This window comes from Peromyscus californicus, unplaced genomic scaffold (assembly GCF_007827085.1).
Source record: "Peromyscus californicus insignis strain IS unplaced genomic scaffold, ASM782708v3 Scaffold_23__1_contigs__length_62951481, whole genome shotgun sequence".
Taxonomy (NCBI): Eukaryota; Metazoa; Chordata; class Mammalia; order Rodentia; family Cricetidae; genus Peromyscus; species Peromyscus californicus.
The window spans coordinates 59,675,111-59,700,996 of record NW_026294534.1 but is presented as its reverse complement, the minus strand read 5'-3'; the positions used below and the strand labels follow the sequence as shown (position 1 = coordinate 59,700,996).

At 51.2% G+C, this 25,886-nt stretch overlaps 2 protein-coding genes across 3 annotated transcripts; one reads left to right on the top strand and one right to left on the bottom strand.

The window, feature by feature from the left end:
• The first annotated feature begins 1,068 nt into the window (after positions 1 to 1,068).
• Positions 1,069 to 9,462, top strand: Cib3 (calcium and integrin binding family member 3). Of its 2 annotated transcripts, XM_052752817.1 has the most exons (6): positions 1,069 to 1,119; positions 1,290 to 1,324; positions 3,716 to 3,827; positions 6,549 to 6,696; positions 8,063 to 8,258; positions 9,441 to 9,462. In XM_052752817.1, exons 1-6 carry the CDS (start codon positions 1,069 to 1,071, stop codon positions 9,460 to 9,462), a joined length of 564 nt encoding a protein of 187 aa, XP_052608777.1. The 2 variants fall into 2 exon arrangements, with proteins under 2 accessions (XP_052608777.1, XP_052608778.1); XM_052752818.1 differs by lacking the exons at positions 1,290 to 1,324; positions 3,716 to 3,827.
• A 216-nt stretch (positions 9,463 to 9,678) lies between these two features.
• On the bottom strand, positions 9,679 to 25,861 carry Hsh2d (hematopoietic SH2 domain containing). Its single transcript, XM_052752462.1, has 7 exons — positions 20,600 to 25,861; positions 17,928 to 18,036; positions 17,469 to 17,615; positions 15,098 to 15,187; positions 14,138 to 14,303; positions 13,563 to 13,688; positions 9,679 to 11,876 (listed from the first exon to the last, which is right to left on the bottom strand). Exons 3-7 carry the CDS (start codon positions 17,591 to 17,593, stop codon positions 11,361 to 11,363), a joined length of 1,023 nt encoding a protein of 340 aa, XP_052608422.1. The 5' UTR covers positions 17,594 to 17,615; positions 17,928 to 18,036; positions 20,600 to 25,861; the 3' UTR covers positions 9,679 to 11,360.
• Between the last annotated feature and the right edge of the window lie 25 nt (positions 25,862 to 25,886).

Genomic DNA, 25,886 nt, shown 5'->3' with positions numbered 1-25,886 from the left:
ATCACCTCGCATTTCACCTAGCTTCGTTCATTCCTGCATTCCTAGGGCCTAGAACGGGCTTACCACCAATAGGCAATCAACTACCCCTCCGTCTCCTGTTCCTCGTGTAAATGCGGGTGTATCATCACTCACCGTCTTTCCTTTTTGAGACAGGGTCTCTCACTAATCACAGAGCTCGCTGATTGGCCGGGCTGGCTGGCCTGTGAGCTCCAGGGATCCTCCTGTCTTCTTCCACCCTAACACCCCACCCCGCCCACCCCTCACCACCAAGGTTACTGATGTGCACAGAAGGTCCTTTATTGGCTGAGCCATCTCCCGAGTCTACTTCCCTCCCTCCCTACAACCTCCTCCTCCTGCTGCTCCTCCTCCTCCTCTTCTTTTCTTTTTTCTGAGACAGTTTCTCTGTGTAGCCCTGGCTGTCCTGGAACTCTGTGTAGACCATGCTGGCCTCAAACTCACAAAGATCTGACTGCCTCTGCCTCCCAAGAGTTGGTATTAAAAGCATGCACCCCCATGACCTGGCTCCTCCTCCTCCTCCTCCTCTTCCTCCTTCTCTCTCTCATAAGATCTAACTATGCAGCTTCAAGCTGACCTTGAACTCATGACCTTCCTGCCTCAGCCACAGCCACACCCACACCCACCATGATGTCTCTCCCCCTCAGACTGATGCTATGATATAGATGCTAAGTAGTTTCCATTTCACAAACCAGGTTCAGAGAAGTCAGACAGTTATCCAAGGCCACACAGGTAGCAGGGGGAAAGCTGGGGTTTGAGCTGGGGTGTATGTGTGGCCTTTCCCTGAAGGTGTCCTAGACTACCAGTCTCACCAGGCGGTGATGATCCTGGCTCCTCGGGGACCTCCCACGGCCCTTGTTCCTCACCTGTGGACACATTCAAACGGTTGCCCAGAGAGAGCCAGGCTGTAACCTGAGCCTCACTAAGCTTGGGGTGACGGGATGGGTGGGCGGGTGACAGCCAGGGCATCTGCTCAGACACTGTGTGCCTGGGTGCCCCTGAGGAGCCACCTGTAATTTCCGTTCCAGTAGACTCAAGACTGCGGTCCCCAGCATGGGCAACAAGCAGACTGTGTTCACTCATGAGCAGCTGGAGGAATACCAGGTGGGTGTGGGTGGCGGGTTCTGCCCTCTGGCACAGCCTGGTGTGGGATACCAGCAGCCAAGAGTCTCCGCAGAGCCTTGTTTGTGACATCAGGCTGTGTGGGTTTGGAGCGACTGGAGGGGCACACGGAGAGGGGCAGGTCTGGGCCAAGCGAGTTTCTCTCCCCACAGGACTGTACTTTCTTCACGAGGAAGGAGATCATGAGGTCAGTGGGGAGGCAACACCCCAAAACAACTTTGTAGTCACTGCTGGACCTTTGTGCAGTCTGTTGGTTGTTGTTTGGTTTGCTTTGAGAAGGAGCTCAGGCTAGCCTCAAACTTACCTCTCCTCTTGAGTCCTGGGGTCTCAGGTGTGTGCCCCTGTAGCTGGCTGCAAGTTGGTTTTTTTTTTTTGAATTATTATTATTGTTGTGGGGAGCATGACATGTGAGTGTGCAAATGTGTGTGCACATGTGCCAGAGTGCATGTGTAAATGTCGGCTGACATTTTGTGGGGTTGATTCTTTCCTACCTCCTTTGGGCGCTGGAGACAGAGTCCAGAGGGTTCAGATGTTCTCTTTCCACCATGTGGTTCTCAAGGGTCAAACTCAGGTCACCAGGCTTGGCGGCAAGGCAGCAAGTGTCTTCACCAGATGAGCCACTTCGGCATTTTGGTTACCCTTGGTTTTTTGTTGGTGTTTTTTTGTTTTTGTTGTTGTTTTTGTCTTTGAAACAGTTTTTCTCTGTGTAGTTCTGGCTGTCCTGGAACAAGGGGGCCTTGAACTCACAGAGATCTGCCTGCCTCTGCCTCCTGAGTGCTGGGATCACAAGCATACTCCACCATGCTCTGTGTCTTTTGCAATATGAAGGGAGTCAAGATAGCACCGTCAAGGTTAAAGCTTTGACGTGGGTGTTGCCTCCAGGTCAGTGGGCTGAGGCAGATATGGTTGACTGAGAAGTCGCATCCTGTCACACTGGCGGAGTTTTTGTACTGAGGAATTTGTACTTTTACCCAGTGGTAGCAGGGAGCCACGGAAGGTGCTGGAGCCCTGGAGAGGCACATTGGCATTTTGAGGTTGGGAGGCCAGCTCGGAGCCGTGAGTGGTGTGAAGGTGGGTAGCTCCTGGATGACTGCAGGTCCCTGGCTTGAGCCCAGCAGGATGGACACGAATGAACCTCCTGTGTCACCCTTCTGTCTGTTGGACCATTATCCGTGAACTTGGAGCCGTGAAACCCAAGCCGGCTGGGGTTCAGCTGTGGGGCGCTCAGGGCTGAGCCCCTCTTGTGTGGGCACAGGGCATCCATTATTGATGGGCACACCTCTCACCCATCAGCCCATTGTCTGTGAGAGGACAGTTGGCAGGGTCACTTTGGCCATCATGATCAGATTACTGGTGGGGAAACTGAGGCTTGGGCATGGAGGACTTCTGTTTCCAGGGCAGACAGGCAGAGTCATGGTGAGTCTGGCATTTCGACTGGCCCAAGATTCCAGATTGCCAAACAGAGTGACCGAGACTGGGAGGAGAGAGGGACTCACTGGATACCACAAAGAAAGACAAACTGTGAGTCCTCGATATGGCTCAGCAAATAAAAGTCCTTGCTGCCAAGCCTGAGAACCAATTTCAGACCCCAGGGCTCACACTGTAGGAGAGAATCCATTCCCATTAGTTGTCTTCTGACCTTGATACATTGGCTGTAGCATGCACACACATGTACATAAATCAATACATAACATAACTGTAAAAACACATTTAAAGGAAAGATGAACACACTCAGGGCTTTGCCTGGAGGACCCCAGACAAGGGGGTGGGGCGTTTAGGACTGCGGCTCACCAGCCGTTCTCAGATATGTAGTCATGAGAAAACCCAGGGACATCCTTGTTCCTCCGAGAAAGTTCTTAGCAGCTTGGGGACATCAGAGATGTCAAGGATGGGCTCTTTGAGGAGGGTACAGTGTCACCGGTGTTTTGTAGACTCCCTTTTAAAAAAATCAACCAGAAGTGGTAGCACAAGCCTTGGGGAGCTGAAGCAGGAAGAGCATGAGATAGCCTAGGCTATATATGGAGACCCTGTCTCAAAAAAAAAAAAAAACCAAAAAACCAAAAAAACCAGATCTGAACGTTAACTGTTTGTGCCCTGCCCGATTGGGGAAAGCTGCCTCCTAGTGTGGAGAGAGTGAAGAAAGCCTGAGACTTGGGTGGAGGGGTCAGTAGAGACAGGATCCTGCTGATGTAATAATGAATTGTATAGGTTATATAGCCAGGTCCCTCAAATATCGGCTATGGAATGATGGATCAGTCATTAATGCCTCTTCTTCTAGTTCCATCTTCCGGGTCAACTCCTATTCCTACTTATAAGCCCAATACCAATGCCTCCTCCTCCAGGAAGCCCTTCTTCCTCACCTTGTTTCTGCTTCCCCTCTGCACTCTGGCCTTGTCTGACAGGGAGACAGGTGCCTATTTCTGGTTCTGTGTGCTCCAGGGTCAGACTCTGGTCTGAGACTCTGGGGACCCAGCGTCCTTCCTTGTGGAGTGAGTAACTGCCAGTGGATAAGAAGAGGGACAAGTCCCTTCTGCCTCTTGGCTCCCAGCCTTCCCTGGATTCTCTCTCCCCACACCAGGCTCTTCTATCGCTACCAGGACCTGGCCCCCCAATTGGTGCCCCTCGACTATACCACCTGTCCTGAGGTGAAGGTTCCCTACGAGCTGATTGGCAGCATGCCAGAGCTGAAGGTATGGCTGGGCTGTGGGGACAGAGGGAAAACGGAATGCAGACATCGTGTTCTTATGAGGTGGAAGCTGCTGGTGTCCCCCTTTCACAGAAAAGAAAACTGGGGCTCAGAGAGACACAGCTGCTACAAGAGAAGCAAGGTTGGAACTCGGTCGCGGGCTGGGGTGTGGTGGCACACGTCTCCTGGAGACGCAAGCAGGTCTCTGTGAGTTCGAGGCTGGTCTGGGGTACATTGCAAGTTCCAGGCCACCCACACAATGAGCTCCTACCGCAAAATAAATAAATAAATTAAATAAAAAGAAAAAGAAAAAAAAAGGAAACAAGGAAGGAAGAAATCAGAAAGACAAAGCACTTAGTCACGAGTTGGGAAGGAGACATCCAAAGGTGTGGGAGGATAAGAGGGGTGTGTGTGCATGTGAGAGGGATGTGTGAGGGGAATGTGGGGGGATGTGTGTGAGGGGAATGTGGGGGGATGTGTGTGAGGGGAATGTGGGGGGATGTGTGTGAGGGAAATGTGGGGGGATGTGTGTGAGGGGAACGTGGGGGGATGTGTGTGAGGGGAATGTGGGGGGATGTGTGTGAGGGGAATGTGGGGGGATGTGTGTGAGGGGAATGTGTGTATGTATAGGCAAAATATGTGTGTGTGTGTGTGTGTGTGTGTGTGTGTGTGTGTGTGTGTGTGTGTGTATGGGAAGATGTGTGTGTGTGGAAGGGGGATGTGTTTGTGTGGTGGTGGTGGTGGTGTACGGGTGTGTGAGAGATGTGTGTGGAGGGGCTGCATGTGTGTATGGAGATGATGTGTGTGTCAGGGGAGTATGTATGGGGAGTATGTGTGTGTATCGGGGAATGTGTGTATGTGTGGAAAGAACCACTTGTAACTCCAGCTCCGGGGGATCTGATACTGTCTGTGGTGTCACTCAGAGGTGATGTGTGGCACCAGTCCTGAGGAAACATGAATAGACATCTACTCACCCAGACAACAGACCAAAGTACAGATATTCCCAGAGCCCACCTTGGTGAACCAATGAGTTTTACTGGGGTCCTGTCTTGGTCACTGTTCTATTGATGTGAAGGGACACTATGACCACAGCAACTCTTTTTTTTTTTTTTTTTTTTTTGAGACAGGGTTTCTCTGTGTAGTTTTGGTGCCTGTCCTGGATCTTGCTCTGTAGACCAGGCTGGCCTTGAACTCACAGAGATCCGCCTGGCTCTGCCTCCCGAGTGCTGGGATTAAAGGCGTGCACCACCACCGCCCGGCTATGTGGTGGCGCACACTTTTAATCCCAGCACTCGGGAGGCAGTGGCAGGAGGATCTTGTGAGTTGGAGGCCAGCCTGGTCTACAGAGCAAGTTCCAGGACAGCCAGGGCTATACAGAGAAACCCTGTCTCAAAACAACAACAAAGAACAAAGATGTTTCCCTCCAAGAGGGGATATAAGAAAGCACCTGTACTCACATGTATACACACACACAAACACATACACACACACACACACACACACACACACACACACACACACGCACACACACACCATTAAAATTAAATAAACCTTAATTTATTTTTAATTTTATTTTACTTTTGGTTTTTTTTTTGAGACAATCTATGTAGCCCTAAAACTCACTACATAAATCTACCTGTCTATGTCTCCCCAGTGCTGAGATTAAATGTGTGCACCATCATACCCAACTTGCTTGCTTTTCTTCCTTCCTTCCTTCCTTCCTTCCTTCCTTCCTTCCTTCCTTCCTTCCTTTCTTTCTTTCTTTCTTTCTTTCTTTCTTTCTTTCTTTCTTTCAGCTGTTGACTGAACCCAAGGCCTTGTACTTGCTAGGCAAGTGCTCTACCACTGAGCTACATCCCCAACCACCCCCAGCTTTATATTTTATTTTTAAAAAAATATTTTATGATATGTGTATGAGTGATTTGCCAGCATGTATGTCTATACACCATGTGCATGCCTTGTATTTTCAGAGGCCAGAAGAGGGTGTTAGATCCCTAGGAACTGGAGCTACAGATGGTTGTGAGCCACCATGTGGGTGCTGGACACTGAACCTGGGTCCTCAGGAAGAGCAGCCAGAGCTCTTACCCACTGAGCCATCTCTCCGGGCCCTAAATCTAGTTTTTTTTTTAAAGATATTACATATGTGAATGTAATTGTCAAACAATAAGTAAAAAATTATTTAAAAACTAAAATTTTTTAGCAGAGCCAGGCGGATATCTCTGTGAGTTCGAGGCCAGCCTGGGCTACCAAGTGAGTCCCAGGAAAGGCGCAAAGCTACACAGAGAAACCCTGTCTCGAAAAACCAAAAAAAAAAAAAAAAAAAAAACAAAACTAAAATGAGAGAAAGAGTGAGCGCACACACACACACACACACACAGGCACGCACTAAAATTAGAAAACTCAAGGAGTGGTCATGGTGGACTTGGACAGGCCCCCTACACCTACAGGATCACCAATCTCCTCTCTGGAAAGAGGTACAAGCCTCAGAAAGTATCTGATTGGTTAGTTTGAGTCACATGCCCCTCAGTTATGTCTGGCAGTTGGATGTGAGCTTCTGATTGGCTTCCTTGGACCATAAGCATCTTGTGGAACTGGAAATGGGGTGCACAGGTGAGAGCAGCCAGACTTCCTGTTCCAGACCCCTGGGTCCTGGGGAATGGGGCAGGGATGACACCTGGGGTCTGGGGAAGCCCTGAAGAGCAGATATTTGCCTTCCTGTCCCCAGGATAACCCTTTCCGCCAGAGGATTGCACAGGTCTTCTCTCAAGATGGAGATGGTCACATGACCTTAGAGAACTTCTTGGATATGTTCTCAGTGATGAGTGAGATGGCTCCACGGGACCTGAAGGCCTACTACGCCTTTAAGATTTATGGTGCGTGCAGGGTCCTGGGATGGGAACCAGACAGAGACCATATAATGCTCATCTCCCCAGGGACTCCAATGCCCACATAGCCAGGGCCTCCACCCTATCCCAGATCTCCGTGTACACTATTCCAGTCACATTAGGCTCACCCTTTTTTGAATTTATCAAATGCTTCCAGCCTCAGGACATTTGCTCTCGCTGTGCCCTCTGCTTACAGCAACATCTACAGCTCCTCACTGGGGGATCCTATGCAGGGGCTCCACCCCTGAGCCATGCCCCCAGCCCCTCAATGGGGGATCCTACACAGGGGCTCCACCCAGCCACTCCCCCAGCCCCTCCCTGGGGGATCCTATGCAGGGGCCCCACCCCAAGCCACGCCCTCAGCCCCTCACTGGGGGTTCTAGGCAGGGGCTCCACCCCTGAGCCATATTCCCATCTGTCTCTGTTCAGAGTGCATATAGGTATTCAGTATTTTCTGAATGACGGCATGTGGAAGAACAGCCTGGCCCATAATAGACACTTAATACGCACAAGTGAGTCAATGAAGAACAGTTGCTAAGGTATCCAACACACAGTAGGTGCTCAGTAAATGGACCAATAAAACTCTCCCAGGCCCCAACAGCTCACAGACCCCATACATGATGATCCCTCTGTTGACTGATTCTCTTGTGCTCCTGGGCATGTCCTCGGTGTCCCTGACCTCAGCCACATCTGCCGTGGAAGTCATCAGGAGCGTGTGTGCAGCTCCGTGGGCAGGCGCAGGTCTAAACACTTAAAACAACCTTTTACATTATTATTTATTTTAGCATGTGTAGGGAGAGTTAATGAATGACAAATCACTCCACAGTGGCTGGCAAGCAGTAGGTATTCAATACATACTTGATGGGTCAGTGAATGAATAAAAAGCAATTATGATGCCTGGTACATAGTATGTACTTAACAAATACTTGTTAAGTGAATAAATGCCTCCCCCCAAAAAGTTAACATATATGCCACACAGTAGGTACCTAGTAAATATTTCTTGAATGAGTGGATATGGTGCCTGGCACACAGTGAGTGCTCAATTAGTTGACTGAGTGGATGGATAGATGAAGTTATCCCAATGGCTGGCAAACAGAAGGCACTCAATAAATGCTTGCTTAGGTAAGAGAAAATCAGTCAGCATGGTGCCTGACATACAGTGGGTGTTGTATAAGTAAAAGAAACAGTTGTCACGATGGCTGGGTTGGCTCTCAGTGCCTAGTGTGCGAAGCTCTAGGGTACTCAGTGGGTGATCAGTAACTGGCACATGAGTTCCGGGCATCCCTGTGCAATTCCAAAGCCTGGGGACAGACATGTCCTCCTGGTGTCCCCAGCCCTACTGTCGGCCTCACAGACTTCAACAATGACGACTACATCTGCGCGTGGGACCTGGAGCAGACGGTGACCAGGCTGACCCGTGGGGAGCTGAGTGCTGAGGAGGTGACCCTGGTCTGTGAGAAGGTGTTGGATGAAGCAGACAGCGACCATGATGGGCGGCTGTCCCTGGAGGACTTCCAAAACATGATCCTGCGGGCGCCAGACTTCCTCAGGTGCAGGTTCAGACCCAGGGACGGGGATTCCTGCTGCGTCATCTGAGACCTCAGGGAACTTCCCCAGATTCTGTGGCTTCAGCCCACTCTGTCTGAGAATCATAACCAGGGCATCTCCTGTGGACAGAAGCAGCGTTTCCATCAACTGCCACAGATTTTGCTGTGAACTGTCCACACAGTTGTCCTCAGCAGTTTAGAGTAGGGTCAGAGCCCCAAATGCAGGGCTGGGTGGGTGGGTGCATGGTTAACACAGAGTTGGTAGACTGTGGGCCAGGGCCACATCCATCCATTCCTATGTTTAGTTGTTTGGTTTACTTTTTCTCAGAAAAGGTCTCACTATTTAGATCCGGCTGGCCTGGAACTCTCTATGTAGACCAGATGGGTCTTGAACTCACAGAGATTCACCTGCCTCTACCTCCCGAGTGCTGAGGTTAAAGCCCTGTGCCATCAATTGAAGCCTAAACACTTCCGTTTATCAGAGGAATAAACTGAAGCTCAGAGAGGGCCAACAGTCAGTCTGGGAAGAGGCAGGGGTGTGAATGCTTATCCAGACAGGTGCCTAAGATCCCCATGGACATCTGGCATGGTGGCACACATACCTGTAGTTGAAGCACCCAGAAGTCTGAGGCAGGAGGATTGCTGTGAGTTCCAGGGCTTCCTGAACTACAGAATGAGCCAAGGTTTTCAAAACCCAAAACTAACCAAATGAAAAACAGGTCTCTGGGGCTGGTGAGAGGGCTCAGTGATTAAGAGTGATTGCTGCTCAGGCCAGAGACCTGGGTTCTGTTCCCAGCACCCACATGGTGCCTCACAACTGCCTGTAACTCCAGTTCCAGGGGATCTGATGCCCTCTTCTGGCCTCTGCAGGCTCCTGCATGTAACATACTGCATATACACATACCCAAGCACGTATGTGTGTGCACGTGCGCATGCACACACACACGCACACACACAAATAAACAGGTAAATATTTTATAAAATATAGTGTGGAAGCCTGAGGAATGACCCCTGATGTTGACCTGTAGCCTAAGTCTCATAGGGGCAGGAGAATTACCGTCCGTGATTTCTAGGGTGTCCATATTCCTGTGGATCCCTGCTTGCCTCTGGGTCTAGAAGAGAGAGTACTGGGGACCCAGTATCTATTTTCGAGCTATCAGTGATGCCTCTATTTTCTGTACGCAGCACCTTCCACATCCGCATCTGACAGTGCCCGGAGGACAAGGCCTGACCCTCACCCATCTTGACTCTGATCTCTCTGAATAAACAGGAATCAAACCTGCCTCAGGATCTTTGCTTTTTGCTGTGTGGCCACACCCACTCTGCATTGCCATCTTCCATTCATACAACAAACTGACTTCTAGACCTCAAAGTCTAGAGGGGCAGGAACTCCAGTTAACATATGAAGGCTGTCCAAGCCACACCATAGCTCCTTTCCAGAGGCCAACTTGAGCCCATGAGCGCCTCATTTTTCACTCACACCTCCATGTCTTGTGAATTCCAGGAGCCCAAGGTTGTCCCAGGGTCTTTGTGTAGGGCACCCGCCTTCCCGCTAGGTGGTGATCCCACCACACGGCCCAGCCACCCAGAATCTTCCCAGACCACTCACTCCAGTGATTAAAAGCATCAGGTTCTGGGGTTGGAGAGATGGCTCAGCTATTAGCAGCACCTGCTGCTCTTGCAGAGGACTTGGTCCTTGGGTTGGGTTCCAGCTGCTACGTGGTGGTGGCTCTCAACTGCTTGAACCTCCCATTCCAGCAGACCTGATGCCACCTTCTGGCCACCATGGGCAACTGCACTTATGTGCACACACATAACCACATATACACATTTAAAAATGAAAATAGTTCTAGCCGGTTGGTGGTAGCGCACGCCTTTAATCCCAGCACTTAGGAGGCAAAGGCAGGCGGATCTCTGTGAGTTCAAGGCCAGCCTGGTCTACAGAGTGAGTTCCGGGACAGCCAGGGGTACACAGAGAGACCTTATCTCAAACAAAACAGAAACAATAAAATGAAAACGGGACAGGCCTGGTGTGGTACAACTTTAACCTTGTCACTCAGGAGGCAGAGGCGGGTGGATCTCCGTCACTTCTGGCACAGCCAGGAATACATAATGAGACCCTATCTCGATGATGATGGTGATGATGGTGGTGATAGAAGCCCATCCTCCCTGCCTCTTTTCTATATGTCCCTCCTGAGAAGGGACCTGCTGTCTTCCCCATCTCCCAAGTGAAGAAATGGGCCCAGAGAGGTCTATGTTCATCAAAGATCACACAGCACTTTAATGTAGGAATGCCTTCGGAGGCCACTGCCAACCCTCACTCTGCACAGATGCCTTTGTGGGTTTTTTTTGGGGTGTGCGTGTGCTCATGTGTGTTCTCGTGCAGGCAGATGTCAGGGGACAATTTTGGCTGTTGTTCCTCAAAGGGTGTCCACGTTGGCTTTCAATTTTTTTATATTATTTGTTGGCACGGACAGGGGCACATGTGTGGAGGTCAGAGGACAGCTTATAGGAATCAGATCTCTCCTTCCACTATGGGTCCTGGGGCTCAAACCCAGATCCTCAGGCTTAGCTGCAAGTGCCTTTACTGGAGTCATCTTGCCTGCTCTGATTTTTTTTTTTTAAACACTGGTCTGAAATTCACTAAATAAGCTAATGTAGCTGAATGTGAAATGTGGAGCCCATGGATACAGATGGCTAACCCATGATCAGAGAGGTTGGGATACAGGCCTGGCATGTGCTCTGCCCACCAAGTCACTGCGGTAATTATTTTTAAAGTTATATTTACTGCGTGTGTATATCAACACATGTATGTGGAGGTCGGAGGGCAACTGTCAGGAGTTGGGGCTCACCCTCCATCATGTGAGTACCGGGGATCGAACTCAGGTAGTCACGCTTGCCTGCAAACGCCTTTACCCTCTTACTGCTGGGCTATCTCACCCGAGTCCCTAAAGAGGTACTTCTATTATTGTTAGAATAATCAGGTCCCTCTGCTGGCAACTGCAGAATTCAGCCCCGTAACCTCTTTAACACAGCTCTCTGGTTGTGAGGACAGGGGTGGGGACTGGAAAGAAGAGGCCGGTGCCCAAGATAGAGGGGGCGCTGTCAGTACCCAGGGGCGAAAGGTGGTGGTGGGAGGTATTCCTCGGGTAGCCAGTCCTGGGCTTCTGGCAAGTCTACAGGGTCTGGCTTGGTTGCCTGGACCGACAGGGCCCTCACCACCTTCCCACGCCAGGCCTTGACCCCTGAGACTGCCTCCCTCCAGCTGGCAGGCCTAGAGGCTGTGAAGGTGGCTTCCCCGCCTCTCCAGGCCTGGGGCTCTGAGGGGTTCTGGAGAGAGGTGGCTGCACAGGGGTCCGCGGAGTGGCGAGAGCTGTCCCAGCTGGATGCTCGTGTCACAGGGCTGCGATGCTGCGCCACACGCCTGATGTCCCCGAGCAGGTTCGTGGCCGACAGGTGCGAAGTGAGCCTCTGTTTCACCCTCCGGCTGGTGTCTGGCAGCGTCCTCAGGTTCTTCCACAGTCTCTGTCGCGCCTCTCCAAAAAGTGCTTTTGGGGAGCAGGGGGCTGATGCAAGCTTTCCATCAGTTGCTGCAGAAAGCTTCCTTTTAGGAGCCTGGAACTGGGAACGTGGAACAGAGAAGGGGAGGCCTGGGGCCCAGCTGATCAGCAAAGCTCCAGGCAACCCCACAACCTTGCCTCAGGGCACTGGAGCTCCCAAGCCCGATCCCTGCCCCATTCTGCCCATTTCTCTGTGTGGCTTCACCACCGCTCCCAAGGTTTGGCAAATTTTCTCAAAAGAATTACAGCTAGGCTGGGGGCGTGGCTCAATGAATTTACCCAACATGATTTTGGGGACCGCTTCTATTATCAACATTTGCCCCACCCTTCTCCATTGGGAGGGGCGGGGGTGGGGGAGGGTAGAAGATAGGATCACTAAGTACCCCTGAGGTCCCTAGCCACAATGATCCATGTATTGCCGTTTGTCACTCTGTTCTGTAGACACACAAGCCCCAGGGCCTTTGCGCACATCTCCCCACTCTGGGAATGCCCTTCCTGAATCTCTGTGTCTAGCTGCCCCCATCCTCATATCCCAGCACCCTGAAACCGCCTCCGGGATGTCTTCTCTGACTTGCACCCAAACAGATGTCCAAAACACCAGCCTGTTTCATCCCCACCGCTGTCAGCACTTCCCGGCAACACAGGAAGCCTGGAGTACAACATGGCCTCAACCTAAAGGCCCCACCAGCCTCGAGGAGCCACAACGCACATATCCATCAGTTATTCACCCATCTACACTGAAGAGTCATTAGCCTGGCTCCTTCAAATGGTGACCTGGCCGGGCCTGGTGGTGTACGCCTTTTTTTTTTTTTTTAAGATTTATTTATTTATTATGTATACAGTGTTTTGCCTGCCTGTATGACTGCACACCATAAGAAGGCACCAGATCTTATTATAGATGGCTGTGAGCCACCATGTGGTTACTGGGAATTGAACTCAGGACCTGTAGAAGAACAGCCAATGTTCTTAACCTCTGAACCATCTCTCCAGCCCCCTGGTGGTGCACACCTTTAATCCCAACACTCAGGAGGCAGAGGCAAGAGGATCTCTGTGAGTTTGAAACCAGCCTGGATTACAGAGTGAGTTCAGGCCAGCCAGGGCTACATAGAGAGACCTTGTCTCAACAGAAACAAACAAAAACTATGCCAGGTCCTCTTGGAGGGGTGAGGACAGCAGTGCAGAATGAGCCACCTGGGCCACAGGTTTGAGGGGAGAAACAGAAAGTAAAACATACACACCCAGAATAAACAAAAGCCTCTCAAGTCGGAAGTGGTTCTCTGCAATGACCACACGGGGTGAAGTGTGTGGGGAAACTTAAGATTCAGGAACTAGGGAGGGAGACCCTTGAATGGCTTCTAAAAGAAGAATCCTGGAAAGTGCAATGGCCCTCTGGAGGGTCCCAGGAGGAAGGGCCTGGAGTAGAACAGCACCAAAGGTTCTCAGGGTGGCTTGATGGGTCTGAACACAAGAAGCAGCTCAGGGGGAGGGGATGAAGTTCCAGAGTTCCTGGTTGCTTCTGATGGGGTAGAGATGGAACCCCAAGCTTTAGGCACCCCTGACAAGCACTATCACTGAGCAACACACAACCCGAGACCACAACGTGGAATCTAATCCGAGTCTAGAAATCACTGGGAAGTTGTTTTTTTTCTTTAATTACCTAGCTACAGAAGAGAACTCTTTCTAGAAAGGGCCTGCTCTAGCATCTTTCTCTGCCAGACCCAGCCTGGAGGTGCCACCCAGGGCCTACCTCTTCAGGAGGGCAGGAAGAAGGCCTCTGAACATCCGTGGGGCCACCACCTCGGCTTTCAGCATCCTGAGCGAGGGCATTAGAGTACAGGAAGAGATCTTCGTAGTCCACGTTTGCTGGATCCTTCTGCAAGGTGTGGAAGAGACATAGGGCTCAGACTCGGCAGTGGGAAAGGCTGGGATTGGGAGAACCCTGGTTTGGAGGCCTCTAAAAGCCGATATCAGAACCCAGGCCACGCCCACTGGGCCTCAGGGGAAGAGCCCCGCCCACAGTGTCTAGGCCACGCCCACCAGCCTCGGGGATGAAAGAGCCTTGCCCACAAGTCTCAGATGGTGGAAAGAGCTCCAACTACAGCAGATCTTAGGCCACGCCCGTCAGCCATCAGAGGAAAGAGCCCCTCCCACAGCAGGTTTAGGCCACACTCATCATTCATTAACTGAAAGAGCCCAGTTCACATAAGGTAAGCCACGCCCACCAGCCTCAGAGGAAAGCCATTCCTGCAGATGAACCCCTGTGGATTCCATGCTAGGGCCTCTGGCACTCTCTGGCCCCATTTGGGGTCCCCTTGCCCCCACCTGCCCACAGGCTTGCGTCAGCAGCTCCCTGTATGGCCGAATGGGTTTCTGCTGGTGGAAAGTGACCAGGGCATCCAGAGAGGCGTGGGTTACGTGGTCCCCAGCAAGGATGAAAGTCCCATCGTCCGAGAGCTTCACCATGAAGTGACGGCAGCAGGTCTGGGCTCTGTGGAGGCACTGCTGGGGTTGGGATGCAGCCACTGGGCCTAGATTTCCCCAGTTAGCACGCAGGGTTTCTAAGGCCCACCTCAGGAGTTCTTGGGTGGATGAAATAAGGGGATACGAGCTAATTGCGGTGCCTGCCTGTCATCCCTGCGTTGGGAGACTCAGGGCAAGAGGATGGAGGGTTGGAAGCCAGCCTGGGCTACATGGTGAGACTCAGTCTCAACCAAATAGTAGTAGCAAAATGATAGTAATCTTTTCATTTTAAAGACACCATCTCATGGAGTCCAGGCTACACTTAAACTTACTATGTAGCCAAGGAGGACCTTGAATTTCAGATCCCCCTGACTCAGCTTTCCCATGCTGGGTTAACAGATGTGCACCCCATACTACACAGCCAGTTCAAGACAACCTGGCTATGAAACCCTCTTCCAAATAGGAAGACAGAGATAGAAAAGGAAGGAAGAGGGGGAAGAAGGGAGGGAGGGAGGGAGGGAGGGAGGGAGGAAGAAAGGAAGGAAGGCAGGCAGGCTTTCCTGTGAATGCTCTAAGATGCCAAAATCAGGCTTTGAGGCCCCAGGAGCTCGCAGCCCTGACTTCCCTGACCCAGACTCATGTCAATAATCTGAAGGTGAAGTGTGGAAGGAGGCAGGGGCCACCCTCAGATCTCTGCCTGCCCTATCCTCAGACACAGGTCTCAGGTCTGCCCCAGTGTTCCAGGCCTGCACACTGGGCAGGCCCCTTATGCATGAGGTGCCTTTGTCCCTCTCCTGGGCCTAACCTCCCCCATGGCCTTACTTGTAGGAAAGGGTGTAGCCCACATGGCTGTGGCTGACTCGGATGAGAAAGGTCCCCAGAGGTTGTGACTCCAGCAGGTTCTCAGCAGCTCTGGAGAGGCACAGAGGAAGGAGATGGTTGGATATGGAGGCAGGCCAGCACAGAGGATGGCTTAGCAACCCAGGGCTCCATCTGGCTCTGGTTATGCACAGGGCTCTTAGTATTGCACATGGCGCCCAGCTCTCTCGCCTCTATGTTCTGTGTGTGCCTGTCCACACCCACCCCTCTGAACAACGCACAGAGCAACCTTGGACCCCCACGTGCATCAGGCTACCTGTACATCTCTCACTTAAGAATGGGGTAAGTAGCCGGGCGGTGGTGGCGCACGCCTTTAATCCCAGCACTCGGGAGGCAGAGCCAGGAGGATCTCTGTGAGTTCGAGGCCAGCCTGGTCTACAGAGCGAGATCCAGGAAAGGAGCAAAGCTACACAGAGAAACCCTGTCTCCAAAAACCAAAAAAAAAAAAAAAAAAAAAAAAAAAAAAAAAAAAAAAAAAAAGAAAAGAAAAGAAAGAAAGAATGGGGTAAGTTTCCCCACCCCAATTTAGTTTCTATTCAAGTGTGTTCCCAGGGTATCGAGGAGGAAGAAGTGAAGGACTGACCCGGGGCTGGCCAGATGGCTCTGCCAAGCCTGTCTGCCTGAATTTAATCCCTGGGATAGAAGGAGAGAACCGACTTTCACAAGCTGACCTCTGACCTCCACACACATAATAAATAAAATACAACAAAAATGTAAATATCTCCTTACAAAGAAAGAAAAATTCTGACCCAGCCACAACTGATCTAGTGTGCATGTACATGGCTTTTGGGGCGAATCTTACACCTGTGTATAACTGGGGCATGCATGTGACTAGAATCAGATGCATTATAGAAAAGGCATGCACCATGAGCAAGACCTATCTATTTCAAGCCTGTGAATCAAAACAGAACCACCCACAGTACACTCCCTCAGCACCAAAATGCCTTCTCTTGGAGTACACACCTTTGGTCCTAGTACTCAGGAGGCAGAGGCAGGCAGGTACCTGTGAGTTTGAGGCCAGCCTATTTCAAGGACAGCCAGGCGGTCAAATGTGCTACGACATACTCAGAAGTCAGAGGACAGTCCACAGAGTTGGTTTTCTCCTTTTGCCTTGGGGGTCCCAGGAATTGAACTTGCATTGTCAAGTTTGGCTACAAGCACCCTTACCCCCGAGCCATCTCACTGGCCCCTGCTGTCGTCGGTCTTGACAGTGTAACCCTGACTAACCTGCACCATTGCTTTGTCTTAATGAGACAGTTTTGCTGCTTTTGAAAATTCATGTGAGCCCTTACATAGGAAGCCGAGAGCCCGGGAACCCTGACCCTGACCCGGGAACCCTGACCTGGGAACCCTGACCCTGACCCGGGAACCCTGACCCTGACCTGAGAACACTTGACCTGACCTGGGAACTCTGACCCTGACCCGGGAACCCTGACCCTGACCCGGGAACCCTGACCCTGACCCGGGAACCCTGACCTGACCTGGGAACCCTGACCCTGACCTGGGAACCCTGACCCTGACCCGGGAACCCTGACCCAGGAACACCTGACCCTGACCCGGGAACCCTGACCCTGACCTGGGAACCCTCACCCTGACCTGGGCACACCTGACAGGCCCTGGAGCTTGCAGGCCTGTACTCTCAGGCTGCCTTTCTTTTCTTTGGGGGAAAGGTCTCATGTAGCTCAGGCTGGCCTCACACTCACTATACAGCTGAGGATGAACTTGAACTCCTGATCCTCCACCCTCCACCTTCTGAGTACTGGGATGACATTACGCCTGGTTTATGTACAGTGGGAACAGAACTAAGGGCTTTGTGTATGCCAGGCAAGCACTCTACCAACTGAGTTACAAGCACTCTATCAACTAAGCTACAAGCACTTTACCAATCAAGCCATAGCCACAGCCTCTGAATAAGTAAATAATACCCTGTCTTTCTTGGTGGTTTGAAGCGCTGGGTTGTGGACACTTGGAGGCCTCTGATGTTGACCCTGAAGGAGATCTCCTATCTCCCACAGCCCCTACCTGCCTGTCCCAGATCTGAAATCCTCTTAGGTGGAGCACAGTACCCCAGGTGAAAAAGCCGGGGCTATGATCCATCTGATGCACTGAGTCTAGAGCCCAGCTGTGCTATGCATCTGCTGTGTGACCTCAGGCAGGTATCTAACCTTATCTGTTCCCATGGCTGGGAGCTAATCTGAGAATGGTGTGAACAGGGGGCTTGCCACCTGGGTACACCCCCAAATGTTCACTGTGGTTAGGGGTGACGACTAAGAAGGAGGATATGGCAGGATGGGGGTTATCATTACATCCTTACTCTCGAGAGATGGTGCCGTGGAACCACTCCGGGATCCCGTATTGGACCAGTGGGTCCGCTTGGGTGTGCACAAACCAGTCCAGCCGAGGGGGCAGTGGTGGGGGCAGCTTCCTGGCTTCTGCCATGGCATCCAAGGAAGATGGTCACCTTGGGGGAGGAGGGAAAGTTTCTTCATACCTCACCTTATATTCTGAGAAAGGGTCTGTCACTAAAGCTGGGGCTGGTCACAGAATCCTAGGGGTCCTCCCATACCCCCCAACCCCCACCCCATGCTGGGCCTTTGTTTTTCTCTGTTGTCACCTGCCTGCTGGAAGGCAAATCTGAACTCAGGCCTTAATGCTCACACAGGAAGCATTTTATGGACTAAGCGGGCTCTTGGTTTGGTTAATGAGACAAGCTAGCCTGAAACGAACCATGTAGACAAGGATGGCCTTAAACCCCCAACCCTCCTCCCTCTACCTCCTTAGGTGACAGCTCCTCCTGTGTGCTGTTAATTCACACTCATGTTGGTTGATTTACACTCAGGGTACCGCAGGGCTTTGTGGGCTGATGACATAATGGACATGGTCTGAAATGCAAAACAGTATTAAGTGTTAAGCTGAAGGAAAACCAGCAAGAAGCTCTTCCCGGGGCCTCAATCCCTCTTCACTCAGTCCCGAGACCTGAGCTGTGTGTGCAGTCCCCATCTCCAGCCCTGGATGATGGGCTGATCCCACAGGGAGGGGTCTGTTGACACAGGGTGGCTGTGCTGACTTTTTCTTCCCAGACAACAAACTCATTCCCTCAGGTGTGGCCCAGAGGCACTCAGAGGAAAGTCATTAACCGAATCCATTAATGAACACTTGATAACCAAGCTGTACACTGTCTCTGTTTCCTGTTTCCTGTTCCCTCTCTCTCAGCAGGAGTTCCATGAAGGTGAACTGTCTCTTCCAGGCTAGGGTCTCCCCAGGATGAGGCCTGGGATCACAGGCATCAAAGCAGCTGGAATTAGAGGCAGATTATCTGGGTTCAAATTCTACCCTACATAGCTGCTGTGTGAAGTCACAAACTTAACTGCTCGGGGCCTTAACTTCTGTCCCTAGGTGACATCTTTGGAAGGGGATGGCTGGGACAAAGTACTATATAGTCAACACATTATACATTATACAGATTGCTTACACACCTGTATATATGGAAAGGTCAGAGACGGCCTCTTTCTTTTCTGTTTTATTTTTATTTTTTGAGACAGTTATGTAGACCAGGCTGGCCAGAGTGTAGCTAAGGATAACCCTGAACTCCTGATCGTCTCACTTCCCTGTCCCAAGTGCTGGGATGACAGGCCTACTCTATTTAACCCAGTTTACACTGTGCCAGGACCCCAGGCTATTGCCACATACCCGTAATCCCTGACTTGGGAGGCTGAGGCAGGACTACCATGAGCTCAAAGCTACCAGGATGATGCTGGGAGACCCTGAATTAAAAACAAAAGTCCAAATGTGGTGATGTACATCTGCCATTTCAGTACTTACAAGGTGGAGACAGAAGGATCAGGAGTTTATAGCCCACTCTTGAAAATAATAATAGTGGAGCTGAAATGCTCCTATTCTCTGGTTATTTATTTTATTGCTTATTTATTTTTAAAAGGTTTTTATTTTTATTTATGTGTATGTGTGTGCTTCTCTCTCTCTCTGTGTATGTGTGTATAAATGTTTATCAGCCATGTGTGTGCAGGTACCACTGGAGGCCAGAAGGTACACTAGATCCCTGGAGATGGATTTACAGGTGGTTGTGAGCCTCCCAATGCAGGTGCTGGGAATTGAACTCAGATCCTCTGCAGGAGCAGTGTGCACTCTTAACTGTTTACCCTTCTCTCCAATCTCATTCTGATATTTAAAAAATTTTAGTGTAGCCAGGCGGTGGTGGTGCACGCCTTTAATCCCAGCACTCGGGAGGCAGAGCCAGGCGGATCTCTGAGTTTGAAACCAGCCTGGTCTACAGAGCAAGATCCAGGACAGCTAGGACTGTTACATAGAGAAACCCTGTCTCGGAAAAAAAAAAAAAAATTAGTGTGTGTGTGTGTGTGTGTGTGTGTCCAAGTGTATGGACACGCACGTGTGCAGATGTATGTAGGCTTGAAATTGACATCGAGTGTCTTCTTCATTCACTCTCCCCCTTACGTATTGAAGCAGAGGCTCTGAATAAGCTGGAGCTGGCAGCTTCGGTGAGTCTGACTAGCCAGCTGCCCTGGGGCTCTCCTGCCTCCACCTCCCACAGGCCACTGGGATGACAGGTGGCCATGGATTGCCTGCCAGACTTTACTTGGGTTCTGGGGATCTGCACTCAGGTCCTCACGACCCTCTGCCAAATGCTTTATCTACTGAGCCATCTTGTCAGCCCCTCCCTTTTTACTTCCCTTTTCTTATTTCATTATTCACCATGCAGGCACAGACACCTCCATGGTGCTCCAGTTCTGACAGTATTCATGCAGATTGGAGTCCCGGTCCCCAGGGGTGCAGCAGGCAACCAAGTACACGCTGTGACAAAATCACCTACCAAGGCATCTCCCAGAATGTATCCCATCATGAAGGGACCCTACATCTGCCTCTGTATAAAATACAGCTGAACCCAGTCATAAGCTGGCACAGAATTCTCTTTTTACCTCAGAGCACTCCTACACTTCTTTCAAGACTCAATGCAAATGTCCTTTCCTCCAGCCAGTCTTCCTGCCCCCCTTGCCTATGAAAACCCCTGGCAATGTTCCCTCCCTTTGAGATTCCCCATTGTTCCTTCCTCTGCTGACTCCAGCTGGATCCCAAGGAGCTGGAGAGACTTTTTCTCTGTCTTACCCTCATTGCTTTCTTAGGACACAGGGCTAGTGGGTCGATGGTTTCTTTGAAACAGGTCTCTCTATGTAGCTGAAGCTAGCCTCAAACTCATGATCTAGCCTGCCTTGGCCCCCAGAGTGCTGGAATGGCAGGTGTGGCTAACCATGACAGAGCTTGCAAACGGTTCCCTTCCCTGGTAAGCCTTTCCCTTATCTCCCAGCCCCACTCCACCCAGAGCTGGAGCCACAGAGGTTCTGCAGTTGGGGAATGTAGGGATGCAGGGATGCTAGGATTCCAGATGAGGAGTTCAGGATGTAGGATACATACCTTGGAGAGTCTAGGCTGTGTTCCGCAGGGCTCTTGAGCTGCCGCTGGAGCCTAAGTTTCACTTCAGGGTCTGCACGTCAGAGGGGCAGGGCGGGCAGCCCCAGGCAGTTCCTGTTTCCTCCAGCAGGTGAATAAGGGCGGGACCAAGCTCAGGGCTTGTATCTGTAGCTGAAGCTGATACTGGCTCCTGCCAAGGGTTTGCTCAGTACCTATTTGCTACCAGCTCCATGGGTCCCCTGAGACAGCTGCAGCCCCTCCTTCCCTTTTGAGACAGTCTCATGTAGCTCAGGCTAACCTGGAATTTACTATGTAGCTGAGGATGCCCTTGAACTCCCGATCCTCCTGCCTCCACCTCCTGAGTGCTGGCAGGCCTGTACCATCATGCCAAGATTATGCGGTGCTGGCGATGGAACCCAGAACTTCAAGCTTGCTAGACAAGCACTCTGCCAGCTGAGCTGCGTTTCCTGCCCTTATTGCAGCCCCGAGGTAATCATCTGTCAGGAAATGGGGGTGTGGCAGTCAGAAAGTGAAAGGGGGCAAGTAGACTGCTCAGTGGGTATGGAGTGCAGGAAGAGTGTGTAGACAGAGAACAGTATGTGCAAAGGCCCTGAGGTTGGAGAGACATTGAAGGACAGACTGCACACACAGCTCTGTCTTGCCTTCCTTTGCAAAACACTCTTGAAATGACATTCTCTGTTGCCTTCAGACCATAAAAAGCATGATGGCTCAGGTTTATAATCCCAGCATTTAGAAGCCTGAGGCAGGAGGATTTGGGTTTCCAGGTTAGCCTGGGATACATAGGGAGACTCAAACTCAAAATCCAAAGAAAACAAAACCAGAACGTCCATTTATTTTATCTTGTTTGTTTGTTTGTTTTTTCTAGGACAGGGTCTCGTGGAGCCCTGGCTGGCCTGGAACCCATTAAACTGAGGCTGAGGCTGCTGCGAAGCCCTGCTCTTGTTGCTTCCACCTCTGGAGTGCTGGGATCGTAGGCGTGACTATGGGACCCAGCGCTTCATCATCATAGGCGAGCACCTTGCTAACTGAGCTGCAGGTCCAGTCCATGCCTGACTTCTCTCTGATTTTAAAATGAACTAAAACATTGTGTGGGGACTCCTGTGCATACCCTGGGTCCTGGGTGATGTGTCCCTGTGCCTAACAGGCAAAGCTGACTTGGCTGTGAACAGCCTGCCTCAGCATCTCTTGGCTCCGCACCAGGTGGCAAAGCTACTTCCTCCTCTCCAGGGCATCTGGAAGTTGACACCTTCTAGGATGGAGCTGGGAGCCTTTTACACACACACACACATACTCCACACCAGGTGGCAAAGCTACTTCCTCCTCTCCAGGGCATCTGGAAGTTGACACCTTCTAGGATGGAGCTGGGAGCCTTACACACACACACACACACACACACACACACACACACACACACACACACACACACACACACAGCTCTTCCCAGGGTGGTGTGGGCTTGGGAGTCTTTGGGCTGACAAAGGAAAACAGAGAAGGAAACCAGGGTTGGCCCCATGATAGACCCACTCAAGCAAAGGGCCCAGGGGCTCAGCTGAGTCAGTTTATCCGGGCGATTATTATGACTTAATTTGGTGCCTTTTGACTTGGCTCCAGGTGAGATGGGCTCTAATTTCACTGGCTGGGCCAACGCCCTTGACCTCTCTGATCCTCCTCACACTTGCTTGCTCTGGCCTGGTCCCCAGCTTCTCTGGTGAAGGACAGAAGAGTCCAGAAGTAGTGTCATCTGGACAGTCAGGTCTTCGCGGTTCTTATGTGCATGGGGCTCAGTCTCGGAGAACATGAGCTGTTTCAGCTTAGCTCTTGGGCTGCGGTCTTCCACAGGATAACATCTTCCTGTCAGCAGTTAAAGTAGAATTCCCCCACCCGCCATGTCTGTGGTTCACAAACGGACACACAGCTCCCAGAGGAAGGAAGGGGGCCGTGGTGGCCACCAAGGCAGTGTAAACAGGGATGCCTGATGGAAGGTAACGGGGACCCTGAGGTCCCTCTCCCTCTGTGTCAGCTTCTTTCGTTGACCTCATAGGGTGAGCTGGAGTGGACCATCCTCAGGGTAGGTAGCTGCAGCCAAACCACATCCGTTTGGGTCACAGACTCGGGACAGGGGGCAGACAGGGAAGGGGCAGAGCCGCCATTTTATACTTCTCTCTGCCTAGGGCATCTGCTTCTACTCCTTCCCTTGTTCATTCATTCATTTCACAAACGTTGGCTGGGCTTGAGTTCTGTGCAGGTACCATACTGGATGTCAGGGCTGAGGCAGAAGAAATGATGGCGTACCTCTCATCCCAGCTACTTGGAGAGGTCGAGGCAGGAGTAAAGCTAGATACAGTCTGGGCTGTATCCTATCTCAAAAAAGGGAGGGTGGGCAGGGGATAGGATGGCTCAGGGGGTAACTGCACTTGCTGCCGAGCATGATACCTGAGTTTGGTCCCTAGGAATCACACAGTGACTCCTCCTACAAGCTGTCTTCTGACTTCTGAACACATATACACACAGAAAAAAATATATTTTTTAAGTTAAAAAAAAAAGGATCTACTACTACATTGGGCTTGAGCTGTGAGCCTAGGAACCTTGGAAGACACACTCAAAACATGGCACCACACATTGGAAAGAGGAAAGTTCTGCCGCAGGCTATAACTTGTATAAACTAATAACTTGCTGCTGCTGGGTATGATGGCCCTGGCCTTGAATGGCAGCCCTTGGGAAGCAGAAGCAGGTAGACATCAGTTAATCCAAGGCCAGCCTGGTCTACATATCAAGAACAGGCCAGCTAGGGCTACACAATGAGACCCTGTCTCAACAAAACAAAACACCAGAAGTTGTTGCTGAGCAACAGCGGCCAGGCACAGAAGAAGGGTGTGTGTCGTTACAATTGGCATACAGCCAGAGCAGGCAAACGCACAGACAGAAGACACGCTACCTGGGGCAGCTCACAAGGGGGGCAACAGGAAGTAGTGACTGCTCATGGGGACTGAGCAATAAAACATACTCTAAACTTGACTTTGGGGAAGATATTTTAAGTCTGTGATTGTGTTAAAAACCTGCCCAAGTCCTGGAGAGATGGCTCAATGGTTAGGACCACTGGCTGCCCTTGCTTGAATACCAGGATTTCGTTCCAAGGATCCACATGGTGGCTCACTTGTAACTCTGGCTCCAGGGGATTCATTCGATGCATCTTCTGGCCTCCATGGGCACCGGGCATGAATGTGGTGCACAGACATACAGGCAGGCAAAACAAACACAGAAAAATAAAGTTAAAAAGCCCCTCCCCCCAAAAAAACCTTCCCCAACCCCGTAAATAGTCCACACTGGCCTCACACCCTTCTCCCTCCGGTCCTAACTTCTCCAGTGCTGGGGAAGACCAGCTTGGCTCCCACACTCTGCCCCTAATGCCATTTTTATCTGCGATCTTTTTGTTGTCATGACCCTCATGTTACATTGAAAAGCATCTCTCTGCTCAAAGACACACACTATTATTATTCCCGGAAGACTCTGGGTACCAAACCTTGGCCTTGAACCCTGCTCTGTGAATGCTGATGTGGAACCCAGACCGCATATGTCTGGCAGGACCAGATGTTCAGAGTTCCTTCTGAGGGCCAGATAATACTACAGGGATGTTGGGCTGGAGAGTGGCTCAGTGGTTAAGAGCACTGGCTGTTCTTTCAGAGGTCCTGAGTTCAATTCCCAGCAACCACATGGTGGCTCCCAACCCTCTGTAGTGAGATCTGGTGCCCTCTTCTGGCCTGCAGGAAGAAGAGTGCATACATAATAAATACATCTTAAAAAAAAAAAAAAAACTACAGGGATGTCAATTATGATGCATATAGGATGTTACTTTTTATGTGTATGGGTGTTTGGCTAGCATGTGTGTCTGTGCACCATATGTGTGCCTACTGTTAGAGCCCAGATTTGCCAGTCCTCTGGGACTGGAGTTAAGGATGGTGGTGAGCCACCGGGTGGGTGGCGGAACTAGAACCAGGGGCCCCTGCAAGAGCAGTAAGTGTTCGTAACCCCTGTAGGAAGGCTTAGTGTGCCTCTGTAGCCATCGTTCACCTCTCCTTTGCAGCCTCACCCCACCTCATCTTCCCGGCTCTCCCTACTGTCCTGTGAGGTGGGAGCTGGGAATCCCTCCATGGCCCACATAGGGAGTGGTGGCCTGAGATCTGAGCCGGCAGCCTCCTCTTACCCATGACATGTTAAGGGCTCAGAACAAAGATAGCAGGGTTAGGTGAAGACTGCCTGTCATCCCAGCACCCAGAGGCTGTCAGGACTGCTGCAGGATTCTAGAGCAGCCTGGGCTTCATAATGATCCTCGGTCAAAAACCACAAAAAGCAAATCCAAACAAACCCTTATCTGGATGGCTCAGTGTGGTGCTAACTACCTGCACACACACAATGGTCTGTGTTAAGCATGCACATGCTCACTGGGAGGAGGGAGTCCTGCCGTCACCACATGGGAGTCTCCATGATTGCCCCCATAGAAACCTGGGTGCAGACAGACACTGCCCTTACCTGGCAGATCACCCCTTCCCATGTTGGCAGTCTGTTCATGTGGGGTGAAGCGCATGGTATGTGACTGCTTTGGCAGAGGATTCTGGAAGCGTCTGCCCACTTTCCTTATGTTCCCTTGCTCACGCTATTAACTCCATGCGCCCCCAACCGCTGACAGAGTTTCTGTGTAGCCCTGGCCTCAACTCAGAGATCTGTCCATCTGCCTCCTGAGTGCTGGGATTAAAGGCGTGCTCCATCATGTCTGGCTTCCTTAGCTGATTTTTCCCTTCTCTTACAGTGGTTCATCCTAGCTGGATGTGTGCCACAGTCTGGCTAAAGCCTGTGGCTAGAAAGGCTGTGTGCTGGAAGTCTGGCTCTCTGTGAACTTAGGAGGTGGTGGACTTTTAAGAGGCAAGGCCTTTGGGGAGTGTGGTGGCGTGCTTCCCACGTAGGAAGCAGGCAGTGAGAGCCAGAGGGGAGGATGTCTGTATCAAACAGTATTTGCCAGACAAGACAGGGTTGTAAGTAACTCACAGCTGCTGTGACTGCACTCACAAGGCCTGCACAGGACCACACCAACCAAACTCCTAGCATGGATGCGGGAGGGGCTCATGAAGTCCCACCTTTAGCTGAGGGATGGAGGCTGGATCCTTTGGGAGAGCTGCAAGTGCTCAGCTGCTGGGCCTTCTCTCCAGGCCCTAGGCCACTTTTACTAAAAGGCATCCACTGAAGCTGCCACCAAACCCAGCGACCTGGTGGGTAC